Source organism: Myotis davidii, unplaced genomic scaffold (assembly GCF_000327345.1).
Source record: "Myotis davidii unplaced genomic scaffold, ASM32734v1 scaffold399, whole genome shotgun sequence".
NCBI lineage: Eukaryota > Metazoa > Chordata > Mammalia > Chiroptera > Vespertilionidae > Myotis > Myotis davidii.
The window spans coordinates 4,907,980-4,922,681 of NW_006292094.1; the positions used below are offsets into that span (position 1 = coordinate 4,907,980).

General features: G+C 42.8%; 1 protein-coding gene across 6 annotated transcripts in view; it reads left to right on the forward strand.

The window, feature by feature from the left end:
* Positions 1-14,702, forward strand: part of RNF216 (ring finger protein 216) — a 123,719-nt gene that overhangs the window by 32,475 nt on the left and 76,542 nt on the right. For all 6 annotated transcript variants that reach the window (XM_015565124.1, XM_006765437.2, XM_006765439.2 and 3 more), the window contains 6 exons: positions 2,731-2,845; positions 5,362-5,501; positions 6,822-6,872; positions 8,530-8,667; positions 10,771-10,919; positions 11,424-11,502. In XM_015565124.1, the coding sequence (XP_015420610.1) occupies positions 2,731-2,845; positions 5,362-5,501; positions 6,822-6,872; positions 8,530-8,667; positions 10,771-10,919; positions 11,424-11,502 (672 nt within the window). The remainder of the gene's footprint in view (positions 1-2,730; positions 2,846-5,361; positions 5,502-6,821; positions 6,873-8,529; positions 8,668-10,770; positions 10,920-11,423; positions 11,503-14,702) is intronic.

Here is a 14,702-nt window from a genome sequence, read left to right on the forward strand (position 1 = left end):
TCCAATGGACAAATAAATGTGGAGTTATCTTAATGGTGCAAGCACCCACTGCGTCTTAACCTGAAGGATGGTGAACCCCAGGTGAACGTGACTTCATGCTGAGTCAGATCCTTCTACCTTTAGATTGCCAAGAAGATCCAGGCAACTGTCAACAAATTCCTGATCGTAGGTTAATTTTAGGTGAATTTAGGCTGAAGGGAATACAGAGTTAGTGGTTTCTATTTCTGAATCTCATTCCCCAGGTTAACTAACTAGGGAATGCCAGTACTGTCATTGAAAAGTGAATGAGCTTCCCTCCGAAAATATTAACTGCAAGAAAGCTGGGACTCTTATCTTGAGGCCCTGCCTAGCGCTGTACTGCTGCAAGGGGACCCGGCTTGTTTTCTGAGCTCCCAGGGAGCCCAGAGGAGAGGTGATTGGGGAAGGAGGGTCCTCATTAGTAATGTCCCTGCCAAAGGTTTGGTCATCCCACGGCCCACTTGTTACTTGGGTAGGAGGTTGTAGAATTTTGTGGCTGTTTCCCTCATTTATACCTTCCTTAGCCCTTTCCTTATCTTACTGGCCCTTTATATCTTTTATGGTGTCTGCTTATTTTGGTGGATAGTTTGAAACTTTACATGGTATTTAAATGAAAATGATGGCGTGTTGAAGGGAAAGCACTGTGGCCGAGTTCTGGTCGCCTCAATTACAGCTTCTCCCTGCCGGTGCAGATGATGCAGAGTCCTGCCCTGTAGAAAGCGACGTTCAGGTGGACAGGGATGTAAAAGGCCTCCACTTTGTAGTTGTAGCAATAACATGTCTCCCGTGTGTGCTGCTCCTCAGACATGATGATAGCTAAGGGGACGTATGTTCATTGTGAAGACAATCACATTTGCCTGGATTTCCCCCCCATTTATTATTAATAAACATCACATATTTTTTAAAAGATTATATTATAATAAACCCACGCTTAACCCATCACTCAGCTTCAGTGATTATCAGCGACTGCCCAATCCTGTTTGATCTCCACTCCCTTCCTCCCTCCCAGACTGTTTTGAAGCAGATTCCAAGAATCATTTCATTTTCTCTTCAGTCTATAAGTTCTCACTCTCCCCTCCCCAGGCTCCAGTCTCTGTCCTCAGCTTTTATGTCATCAATTGCCCGTTACAGTGGTTTTTTTAATGATTTTTTAATTGATTTCTTAGAGAAATAGGGAGACAGAGAAAAAAAAACATCAATGTGAGTGAAACACATCAATGGCTGTGTTTCAGCTGCCTCTGGCATGACCCACCAGGATCAAACCTGAAACCCAGGCATGTGCCATGACCAGGAATCAAACCAGCAACCTTTCAGTGCATGGGATGATGCCCACCAATTGAGCCACACTGGCCAGGGCCGTTATAGTGTCTTTAGGTCATTCTTTAAAGGAACTTTGGCGGATTTCACAAATATCCTAAAAATCATACTGGACTGTGTTCTTGATTCTCTCCATTGGAACTAATACCGCCAGTGGGTATTGATTAGTGAACATGAGCGAGCTGGAGGGAGAGATGTTGGAAAATAGTGAAAGGAAAAGTTGTGCTTCAGCGTCTGCTGTCCCCCTGTCCCTGGGAGGTTCTGAGCCTTACTGGCTATTATCCCTGGAGGACACTGGATAATGGACACAATTCACTTCCTTCCAAAGAGTGTTCTTTTTGAGGAGATTTTTAAAAAAGATTAAAACAGTACCATAGTATTATAAGAGAGGAGTATGTCTGAGAGCACTAGGAAAGAAGTGAAGAGCGTGGTGTTGAAACAGTCTCGAATAATAGATGTCTTCACTAGAGACCATAGAAAAAGGCTACGAGGCAAGAAAAAGTAGACATGGTGTCTTTGAGGTGTGTAGGTGTGAATTCTAACTAGCAGGTCTTGAAAAGAAGGAATTCTGAATTTCTAACTTATCTCATCTATGTAACTAGACCTTCAGTGGCAAAGACTGTAGCACATTTAAATGCTAATTGGGAAGATCTAAAAAAAAGGGGGAGAAGCCCTGGCTGGTATTGTTCAGTGGTTAGAGTGTCGTCCACACACCATAGGATCATGGGCTCGATTCCCGGTCAAGGGCACATACCTGGGTTGTGGGTTTATACCCCGCCCCCTGGTTGGGGTGTATGTGGAAGGCAGCCAGTCAATGTGTATATCTCACATTGATATTTCTCTCTCTCTCCCTCCCCCACTTCCCCCACTCTCTCTTAAAGGCAACAGGGAAAAAATATCCTCTGGTGAGGATTAACAAAAAGTAATAATATTAAATAAAAAAGGGAAAAGTGAAAAGGTATGGAAGATGGGATTATCACTGGCATAAGAACTTTGTGCTCCAGGACAAAGGTGAAAGCAACGAAAAATGTGGGGGAGTGGGCCTGGGAGTGATGACAACACCATATAGGGGATGCCTGTACAGTACAGCTCCCTAGCCATTTGTTTAGTGATTTAACCTGTACTCATTCAAGGACAGTTTGAGCAGTTTCTGTTACTTACCTTGCCCTTTAATTTGTCAGCAAGCATTTTGGTTCTGCCATTGTAGCAGTTCATCAAAGTCAGAGAAAACAAAAATAATTAAATGCTACCTGTTTATTTTGCCACTACCTGTTTCTGTAAGCCATACAGGGGAGAAGCTGAAACTGAGGCAACATGAAATTTGGGGATTGCCTGTGTTCCAGGTATTCTCGTGACCTATTTATAGTGGTAATCTTGCTCTTTCTCAATTTTTAGGCCTTTTCTGATGCCATTAAAAAATGGCAGGAGCTATCACCAGAAACCAGTGGAAAAAGAAAAAAGAGAAAAGAAATGAACCAGTATTCTTACATAGATTTCAAGTTTGAACAAGGTAATGGCAAACTGTGACGCTGCTGTGCAAAACCGTCCCCTTCCCACACACTCTTGCCTCTGAAATTTCTGCTATGGTTGTAGCTCTTGCCTCTGAAAAGACTTGGAATCTGTCTGTTGCCACTTCATCGTCTTGATTTTCCTTCTCTGTGTGCACTTCACTAGCTTGTCAATACGTATCTCTTTGAAAGTTTGGGTGTACCAGGCTAGACAAAGTATTTCAAGTGAGATCTGCTGTGTAAAGACAGCAGCTGGGATTTTGAGTCTGTACATAAGTCCATACAGCCTAAGAATGTTGTTGCTTTGTGAAATCAAGTACGTCCCACTTTTGGCTCACATTAAACTGCTGTCGCCCTAATCCGCTTGGCTCAGTGGATAGAGCATCAGCCTGCGGACTCAAGGGTCCCAGGTTCGATTCCGGTGAAGGGCATGTACCTTGGTTGCAGGCACATCCCCAGTAGTGGGTGTGCAAGAAGCAGCTGATTGATGTTTCTCTCTCATTGATGTTTCTAACTCTCTATGCCCCTCCCTTCCTCTCTGTAAAAAATCAATAAAATATATTAAAAATAAAATATAAAAAAATAAAATGAACTTGTCTGATCACCCACCTTGCTTTTTAAAAAAGTCTCTCAGTTTTGATGCATCTGACATTTTTCCCTGTTAACTTCATTTTAGCCCCTTGTTTCAGATATATCCCTTTAAATTTTAGATTCCGGTTCTTATATTGCACTTATTAAATCATCTTTAAGGACATTGGAAGTTAGAAATAGAAAATACACTTGATATACATTAGTAGTTTAATATTTATAAATTAGAGATACATTTAACTTTTGTTTTTAACTCTCACCTTAGGATATATTTTTATTGATTGGAGAGGGGAAAGGAGAGGGAGGGAGGGGGAGAGAGGGGGGGAAAGAGAGAAAAGAGAGAAAGAGAGAGAGAGAGAGAGAGAGAGAGAGAGAGAGACAGAGACAGAGACATTGATGTGAGAGAAACATCGATGAGTTGCCTCCCACATGCACACTGACTGGGGATCTAACCCACAACCTGGATATGTGCCCTGACTGGGAATCAAACCAGGGACCTTTCAGTGCTCAGGACAACGCTCAACCAAATGAGCCAAACTGTCGAGGGCATAAAAATAATTTTTGTATGCACCAAAACCAAGTGGAGTATATTCCAGAACTGCAAGCTTGGTTCATTATTCAAAAATAAATCAGTACAATACACTATTTAATAGACTAAAGAAAAATCACCTGGTCGTATCAGTTGATGTAGAAAAGGCATTTAACAATATTTAACACCTATTCATGATTAAAACTCTCAGAAAGTTAGGAATTAAGAGCTTTCTCAGCTTACTAATGTCTACAATAAAATCTATTCCTAATATCAGACTTAATGGTGGGTGAATCCTTCTCCCCCACCTCTGAAATTGGGAGCAAGGAAAGGATGTCCTGCCCGGCTGGCGTGACTCAGTGGTTGAGCATCAACCTATGAATCAGGAGGTCACGATTCGATTCTCAGTCAGGGCTCAATCCCCAGTGTGGGGCGTGCAGGAGGCAGCCAATCAGCGATTCTCATTGATGTTTCTATCTCTCTCCCCCACCCTGCCTCTCTAAAATCAATACAAATTAGTTTTTTTTTAAAAATAGAATGTCCTATTCACTGCTATTCAACATAGTCCTGGAAGTTCTTCCCCATGCTAGAAAATGTATCTGGAACCTGATAAAGTTAAATATTGATAAAATCAAAAGATTTACTATGAACAGGTTTTTGTGGGTAAATAGAAAATCTGGATGAAATAGACAATTTTCTAGAAAATGAAAATTACCAATCAACAAAAGAAATAGAAAACCTGAACAGACCAATTTTATATTATGTAATATTTTATCATTCTGTTGTGTTTTATTCTAAGTGTTATTTATTGTGAATAGAGGTCTTATTCTTTCAGCTTTTGTATTTGAAATCTTCAAGATAAAAAGTTTAAAAACATAAAACGCATGTGCATGCACCTACAGAATGGCTAAAATTGAACACTGATGATACCAGGTGTGGATGTGGGTGTGGTGGGGGGCAAGTGTAGATTGGAAGAATGACATTGAGAAACGGGCACGGTTTTCCAAGCTGATCCAGCAATTCTATTCATTCCCGTGTGCTTGACTGAATTGTAGACATATGTTCAATAGCCCAATTTATACTAACCCTAAACTGTAAACCACCTGTCCGCAGGAGTAAAACGGATACTAAACTGGTATATTCACACAGCACAAAACCGTTGGGATAGGAGAGGTGTGCTCAGTTGGAGTATAAAAAGGGGGGAAAGACGGAAGTCAAAAAGTGCATGTAGGTTAGGGGATGGACTAGAGCTCAGTTTCCCCAAATGGTGGCGCGTGCAGGAGAGGAATGAAACGTACTTCTAGAAAGTAGGTGGGGCCCAGGCCACAGAAGACTAGAATGGCTGGCCTGTATTCCTAGCAAACAGTTGTCTGCATGATTTTGCATTGTCGTATCTTGTAGGTGACATAAAAATAGAAAAAAGGATGTTCTTTCTGGAAAATAAGCGGCGGCATTGTAGGTCCTATGACCGGCGTTCCCTCCATCCAGCTGTGCAGCAAGAGCAGGAGTTCTATGAACAGAAAGTGAAAGAGATGGCAGAGGTAGGAAGATGTGCATGGAGTGTGTTTCTGGGATTCTGGTTTGCTTTTAGGGGTAGCATAAAACTGTCTTTTAAGATTTGCCTTTCTTTTGTGTGATTGGTTTGAATAAATTAAGTTTCTAAAAGGAAAACGGTTTTGTAATAATACTGAAGTTCACAGCTGCATAACTCAGATTTATGGCAGAGAATTTAATTGGAGCTTAGCACACATTTGTGTTTGACCCCCTCAGTCCCTAATGGTGGAGAAAAACCAGAGAAAGATGCCATTGAGCTCTTTAATTCTTCCAAATCTCCATCAGATGCCAGCCAACCAGATTATGTATCTTGGTTGTTTAATACGTATTGTCCAGACCAGCAGCTCTGAAAGTATGACCCATGGATCCCCCTGACTTCCCCAAGGCTCTTGTTTTAATAATTGATTTTTTTTTTTTTTTTGAGAGAAAGAGAGAGACAGATGTTTCTTTTTTTTTTGAGAGAAAGAGAGAGAGAGAGAGAGAGAGAGAAGGGGGGAAGAAACGTGGATTGGCTGCCTCCAGCATGCGCCCTGGGCAAGGATCGAACCTAGAACCTGGGAATGTGCCCTGACCGGGAATCAAACCAGCAACCTCTTGGCGCACGGGACAGTGCTCAATCCATTGAGCCACACCAGCCAGAGCCCCAAGACTTTTTAGGGGTCTGCAAGGTCAGATCTCTTGTGGTAATAAGACATTATTTACCTTTTCACCGTGTTGAATTTATACTAATAAAACAAAAGCAATGGTGCCTTAGCATGAGTCAAGCCAGTGGTACCAAATTATATCAGTAGTCATCATTTTCTTCAACATGCACACATTTTTTCAAAAAGGCTGTGTCACCTAATGACAGGTGGACAGGTAGCTCTGTGACAGATGGATCAAGATGACTTCTCAAAAATTCTGATTTCTGCTTGAGGTTGAGAATTTTATCATTGGTCACAAATAACCACTTCATTCCCTTTGAGAAAATGTTTGCCAAATACCTAATTTTGCATTATCACAGTTTTTCTGTCAATCATTTTAAAGTGCCTAATTCAGCAGCTTGCCATTCAGTGGCACAAGGGCTTCGCTTGAGGCGACCATAGGGTGCAGCAAAAGCACTTTGCACATTTTTGCCACTTTGTCAGAATATTGGAAAATGTTTTTGGGGGTAAAAATGTGATAAAACAAATTTTAAACTGGTAAACCATGTAACTGAAAAGATGACTATTACTAATAGCTCTTTTATGTCTATGGCAATGAATTTTAAATGGTTTGTGGCATCTTTACTAAATTTATATCTGCATGTCTGGAATTTTGTTCCTCAGCATGAAGACTTTTTGCTTGCTCTGCAGATGAATGAAGAACAGTATCAAAAGGTATTTTGAAAACTCACTTAATTCATTTATTCAGGTATTTTTAATGGGCTGTTTTCTCTTATCACATGTCCTCAGCATTTTGATGGCACATTGGCTCCCGGATAATCTGTTGATCTGCTGAGTTTGTAACCATGTTATAGTCAGACACTTGAAACATTATTGTTGCTCTTAATACCAGACTGGATGAGAATTGAAGGGAAGATGATTGAAGTGTTTCTGTTAAGGAACACTGCCTAGAAGCCGTTGGAATGAACCCTTAGAGGAAAATTTAGAATCAAGTAATGCTTAAGAGTTAGAGGCAGAGATCTGTATAACCGGAGGGCCAGGTAGCTTTTGTACTCTTAGCTGCTCTTCACATAATGGCCTTTTCTTATAATACATGGTAGGAATTGTGATTGCTGCCGTAGTTAGCTTTGGTGGTTCCTTAAGATAAAGTGGGTTGGGATGTGATCTTCTAACACAGTGGTCGGCAAACTCGTTAGTCAACAGAGCCAAATATCAACAGTACAACGATTGAAATTTCTTTTGAGAGCCAAATTTTTTAAACTTAAACTATATAGGTAGGTACATTGTTATTAACTTAATTAGGGTACTCCTAAGGCTTAGGAAGAGTCACACTCAAGGGGCCAAAGAGCTGCATGTGGCTCGCAAGCCGCACTTTGCCGACCACGGTTCTAACACAACTATCTTATAACAAGAGAGAAAATCCAACTTTAAAAATATATATATTTTTAAAATTGATTTCAGAGAGGAAGGGAGAGGGAAGGAGCAATAGAAACATCACTGATTGGCTGCCTCCTGCACACCCCACACTGGGGACTGAGCCCACAACCCGGGCATGTGCCCTGACTGGGATTCGAACCTCCTGGCTCATAGGTTGACACTCAACCAATAAGCCACACCAGCCAGGCGAGAAAATCCAACTTTTGAAGCTTTTTAGCTAATATCGGTCATGCCACTTATCCCTGACTCTTATAATCCTATTAGCAATATAATGTGATTGCAGAGGGTATAGTTCTGCTAGCACCTTAGAATTCATTAATATGATAACGTTAAACAAAGGATGACGCCAAAAAAGTGAAAATCTCACTCTTTTTAACTATCTATAATAATAAAAGCATAATATGCTGATTAGACCGGACAGCCAAACGACCTTCTGGACAACCTCTGGATGAAGCCGTGACGGCGGGGGCTGAGGCAGAGGTGGTTAGGGGTGATCAGGCAATCAGGCGAGCAGTTAGGGGCAATCAGGCAGGCCGGCCAGTGGTTAGGGGTGATCAGGCAGGCAGGCAAGTGGTTAGGGGGGAGCAGGTAGGCAGGCAGATGAGCGGTTAGGAGCCAGCAGTTCCCGATTGCGAGAGGGATGTCCAACTGCTGGTTTAGGCCCTATCCTGGAATCAGGCCCACACTGGCAGTTGGACATCCCCCGAGGCGTCCTGGATTGCTAGAGGGCTTCTAGTGTATTAATATTTATGCTGGAAAAAAAAAGTACTGCCATCTCAAGCTACCTTTGTACAGCAGAAAACAGCTCATGGTTGTTTTATGGCTTCTAGGGGTTGCTCTTTCACTCTGGGTGCATGTGGGTGGGGGAATATGAAACCTGTTGTCCCTGTACTTGAACGTGGGGAATTTCATGTGTGTTTGTGACGGCCTGCAGGATGGCCAGCTGATTGAGTGCCGCTGCTGCTATGGGGAATTTCCATTTGAGGAGCTGACTCAGTGTGCAGATGCTCACTTGTTCTGCAAAGAGTGTCTCATCAGATATGCCCAGGAGGCCGTCTTTGGATCTGGAAAGGTAAGAACTGTGGAATGCGCCCACAGATAAACATTCACAGAGTCTGAGGAGACCACATTTATAGACGAGTGTAAATACCTCGTGGAAGTGCCTTTTCTGGAGGGAGGTGGGGCGCTGCCAAGGCATATGGATGTGTGAGATCCTAGACAGTCCCTGATACTTGTGATTGTGTTGGTTCTGAGCACAGAAGGGAGTGGAGTTCTTACATGCCATGGGAGGACCTGCTTCTGCCCTCATCCTGTTCATAAGAAAAATGAAGGATGTGCCCTGGCCGGTGTGGCTCAGTGGCTAAAGCAGCCTGCAGACTGAAAGGTCCTAGGTTCAGTTCCAGTCTAGGGCACATGCCTGGGTTGTGGGCTCGATCCCCACTGTGAGGCGTGCAGAAGACAGCCGATCAATGATTCTCTCTCATTGATATTTCTCTCTCTCTCCCTTTCCCTTCCTCTCTGAAATCAATAAAAAATATAAAAAGAAAAATGAAGGATGAAATAAAAAAGAGAATTTTCCAGCCTGTTTGAATATATGAGTGCAAATTAGTAATTTTAACTGATTTTTTTTTTTAAGGACTTTATAGTTGTACTAGAGGCCCGGTGCAAGAAATTCGTGCACGGGTAGGGTCCTTAGGCCTGGCCAGCGATCAGGGCCGATCAGGGCTGGTCGAGGCCTTCCTTCCCCCGGCTGCCAGCTGGGGCCTTCCTTCGTTCTATGCCAGCCCCTGGTGGTCAGTGCACGTCATAGCAAGTGGTCAAACTCCTGGTCAGTCGAACTCCCAAGGGAATAATTTGCATATTAGCCTTTTATTATATAGGATTACAATTAGTAACTATTTTATACAAGACCACATTTCTCTTATCAGAGTCAGTTTCTCTTGACACTAGAATATTAATACGGCAAGGAGTTTTGTTTTGCCTGGATGAATACTTTAAAACCAAAGTTGATTTTCCTAAACACCCAACCAATAATCAAATCACTCATCAATTATTCTAAAGTCAGTTATGGTTTAGTGAAGGACTGAGTAATAATGAGCAGAGGGGATGTGATTGGTGAAATAATGTCCCCAGACCCCAGAGATGTCCACCTCCTTATCCCCAGAACCTGTGCCTATGCTACCTTCTATGGCAAAGGGAAATTGAGGTTGCTAATCGGAGCACCTCAAAATAGGGAGATTGTCCTGGATTGTTCAGGTGGGCCCACTATCATTACAAGGGTTCTTAAAAATGGACAAGAGCCGCAAAATTGGTCCAAGTGCTGTGGTGTGAGGGCTCAACCTGCTGTAAGTGGCTTTGAAGATGAAGTCCAGAGCCCTCTGGTCCAGCTGTTCCAGAGACTGTTCTTTCTCCTGGAAGAGTTTTAGTCACCTGACACCATCTGAAGGAGTAGGAACTGGGGGCTTTTCAAACAATCCTCCAGTTTTTCGTTTATATTCCTGTCGGTTCCCTCCCCTCCTACCACTCACATCTGCCTTCCAAGATGTGTAGACATCCAGCCTTTGCAGAGGGAACAGCTTGCTGCTCACGGGTATCTCCTTTTAGACTCTACGCTGTGAGCTTCCCTCCCGTCTGCTAAGCCTTTTACCCTTCCTCATCCCCTTTCCATCGTCTTGCACTGTGGTTTGGGCTGATAGAGGTCTTTTGGGAAAATCAAGTATGGACTTTGTGGGGGTTTTTTGTTTGTTTGTTTGTTTTAAATATATTTTATTGATTTTTTACAGAGAGAGGGAGAGGGAGAGGGATAGACAGTTAGAAACATCGATGAGAGATAAACATCGATTCAGCTGCCTTTTGCACGCCCCCTCCTGGGAATGTGCCCGCAACCCAGGTACATGCTCTTGACCGGAATTGAACCTGGGACCCTTCAGTCCACGGGCCGACGCTCTATCCACTGAGCCAAACCGGTTAGGGCTGGACTTTGTGTTTTTGTTTCATGGTTTCCTTGTTGTTAGGAGTGTGGTTTCTCAGAAGACAGATTATAATCTCAGAACCTGTGTTCTTAATCACGATTTATTTGCTTAGATGCATGTAACTACTGAGGCTTTTCGTTTTTTGAAACCTTGGTTAAATTTTCTTATTTTTTTCTCTTTACCTCCTGACCTCCTCCTTCTAGTCAGAGCTTAGCTGCATGGAAGGCAGCTGCACATGTTCCTTCCCAACCAGTGAACTGGAGAAGGTGCTACCCCAGACCATCCTGTGTAAATACTATGAGCGGAAGGCCGAAGAAGAGGTCACTGCAGCCTATGCTGATGAGCTGGTCAGGTGAGTGTCAGAGTTGGGAAGTGTCGTCTGTCAACTCTTTCTCCACTAGGAAAGCTGCCTGAGCACTGTCATCAGGTGATGAAAATCCTGTAACAAAGCTATGACTTCCATTTTTTCTGGCATTTCTTGCTGAGCTATAAAAGAATAATTTTATTAATGGGAAAAAATCTGCACTTCAGATTTTTGCCTATATCCCTTGGCTTCTCTGGCTTATAGGTACAACATTGTACATGGGGCTGGAGGAAAGGTGACAGGTGTGAGGCGTTCTCCGAAACGTATGTTTATTGGGTGGGGTGCACTGACTGAGGCAGGACTCAGAATGGCCCCTGCGTTTTCTGGTCAGGGCCAGCACAAAGGCAGGCCTCAATCCATGTTTTAATGACAAGTAAGGAGTGAAAGGAGATGTGGCCGAGAGCTGGAAAGGCCGTCGTAGTGTGAACAGTTACATGGAGCCACATCAGGGTTTGCTGTTCTGAGTGACATTCCTCTGCTGTCGGACTCCAGGTGCCCCTCCTGCAGCTTCCCTGCTCTGTTGGACAGCGACGTGAAGAGGTTCAGCTGCCCCAATCCTCGCTGCCGAAAGGTAAGGAGGCACATTTTTTTCTACATTTATATTTGAATTAAGGTATGAGCTACCCTAATGGCACGCACATCTACTGGTTATCTGTGTGCTGACCTGTAAGAAGGGTTTGAGTGCTGTTTTTTGTGTGTGTGAAAGCAAATGAAAATCAGTCCTTTGTGAATGGTGGTTGACATGGTTGCAGAGATGGTGGAATTGCAGTCACAGGGTTCTGGATCTCTGTTTTATGCCATCTTCCTGTATTGTAATGTGAAATGTGAAGAGTTTTGTGTTTCTTCCACAGTGCCAGCGTTATTCTTGGTTTCTCTTTTCACCACCCTATTGTGCCAAAATAGTTTTATACTCTGCCATTTTCAAAGTCCTAACCTTACTTTGATTAAAGAGCTGGGCATCATGGAGGCATATATCATGTCTGGTATATTATTCACTCAGCTGTTCTCATAAGAACTGATTGTGTTGGGTGAGACCAAAGCTATTCAGTCACCTCACTGTTGAAAATCTTCTCTTTATCCAGACTCTTATTCTGTGTACTAAGAATGTCTTAAAATTTGTGAGCTATCATATCACTTAGAGTTGTTGTTCTTGATTTTAATTAATTAATTAATTAAATTATTTGTGTGTGTGTGTGTGTGTGTGTTTATACACACATATATATTTATTTATTTCAGAGAGGAAAAGAGAGGGAGAGAGAGATAGGAACCTCAATGATGAGATAGAATCATTGGTCGGCTGCCACCTGCATGCCCCACACCAGGGATTGAGCCCGCAACCCTGGGCATGTGCCATGACCAGGAATCGAACGTTGTTCATAGGTCGACGCTCAAACACAGCCACGCCTGGCTGTTTTTCTTGATTTTTAAAGAGACAGAGGGGGTGGGGGAGAGAGAAATAACAGTTTGTTGTTCTACTTATTTATGGATTCATTGGTTGTTTCTTGTAAGTGCCCAGACCGGAGATCAAACCCACAACCTTGGCATATCAGGACAATATGCTAACCAACTGAGCTAGCCAGCCATTTCAGTTCCCGGTCAGAGCACATGCCTGGGTTTTGGGCTCAATCCCCAGTAGGGGGCCTGCAGGAGGCAGCTGATCATGATGTTTCTTTTCTCTCATCGATGTTTCTATCTCTCTATCCCTCTCCCTTCCTCTCTCTTAAAAAAACAAAATCAAGGAAAACATTTTTATAAACAAAAACAGATTTTGAAAAGAATTTGCACTTCCATATTCATTGCAGCATTATTCACAATAAGCAAGATAATGGAAACAGTCTAAATGTCTATCAGTGAATGAATGGATAAAGAAAATGTAGTCTATCCATACAGTGGAATATTATTCAGCATTTAAAAAAGAAGGAAATTCTGACACATACAACAACATGGATGAACTTTGAATACATTATGCTGAGATAAGCCACTCACAAAAAGACAAATACTGTATGATTCCACTTTCAGGTTGTATCTAAAGTAGTCACTCATAGAAGCAGAAAGTAGCAAGTGGTTGCTAGGAGCTGGGGGAGGGGGAAATAGTTTTCATGCAGAGGGTGTGGAGTTAGTTATGCAAGATTTGAAAGTTCCAAAGATCTTGCCTGGCCAGCGTGGCTCGGTGGTTGAGCATTGACCTATGAACCAGGAGGTCACAGTTCGATTCCAGGTCATGACAGATGCCTGGGTTTCAGGCTCAAGCCCCAGTGTGTGTGTGGGGAAGGGTGCAGGAGGCAGCTGATCAATAATTCTTTCTCGTCGTTGATGTTTCTATCTCTCTCTCTCCCTCTCTTTTCCTCTGAAATCAGTAAAAATATATTTTTAAAAATATCTGTATAACTATGTTCATATAGTTAACAATACTTAACTGTGCACTTAAAAAATGTATTAATAGGGTGGATTTTATGTTATTTGTCTTTTACCACAATTTTAAGAAAAAGGAGCATATAGTTCACTGTCTCTTTTCCTTCTGCCAGGATAGACTTGTAGAAATGTCTTTGTTTTGAGTTTTGAGTGTTCCCAACAGCATCACCTGGTACATTCTGAGTAATGCAGATGATGAGAACCAACACTAATGTGGTGTGTGTGTGGCGGGGGGAGGGTTGTGGAGAAAAGGAGCAGATTTGATTTGAAAGGTAAGAGGGAGACAGGGTTAGAAGGAAACATTCTGACTGGGGGGTGGGGAGAAGTCCAGATGAGTCCTTGCTCCGGTTTGGGCTACTAAGTGGATGATGGCGCTGTTCACTCAAAATTGGAAATAGAATAGAAATAAAGATCCCAGGAGAGAAGATCAATTCTGTTTTGGACATGTTGCGTTTTGAGGGCATGCATATGTTTTCCAATGGCTGGTACATAGTAGGTGCTTTATTATTTGGTAAGTGTTAGGTCGCTGAAGGAGGAACGCACGTGGCCAGAGTGGTGAGGGATCATCCACACACCAGGTGGCTGAGCCTGGATGGCTCCAGCACCCAATGATGGGAGTCAGTGGCTTTTAAAGGACTTTGGCGGGCTTTTTCTGGGCGGAGACTTCTTTATGCTTAACCGGAGAGGAGGTCATGGAATGTGGTCACTACAAGTGAAATGTAGTCTCTGCAAAGGGAATGTCCTTAGTGAAATGACGTGAAAAGCCAGTTCCCAGGGGAGGGGTAGTGAGTGACTAGGCTCAGGAACACAAGAGGAGAGACCAAGGCTGGGGAAGATTTTGCAGTTTGGAGTAAAAAGCATTGAAAGGGGGCAGACAGAAGACTAGGGAGCAGCAGGGAGCTGGGGAAGCAGAGGGGATGGAGCTGGGGCCAGCTAGGAATTAGAGAACAGCTGGTAGCATTTTAATTAGAATCTTATCAAATGTATAGATGAGTTTAGGGAAATTATTACCTTAAAAATATCGAGTCTTGCTATCTAAGTTTAAAGTATGTCTTTACATTTATTCAAATATTATGTTTCTCAGTTATGTTTTACATCATTAAGGCGTTGTCCATTACAGTATGCTTCAGAACTTGACCCTTGCCTGTGGATAATACCGTTCACGCTCTAGACTTGTTTTCTGCTGTTAGGGGAAGGTCTTCTAGTGCATGGCCCACCGTGGAAAATAAAGGGAAAATCATGTCTTATGGGAACCTGAGGCAGTGACAGCAGGCTGCAGAGAAGTTTCCACCCTGTCCTTTGAATGGGGAGAGCTTGCCTTTACAACCGAGGTCCATCCTTATTATGAGCTATGGAAAG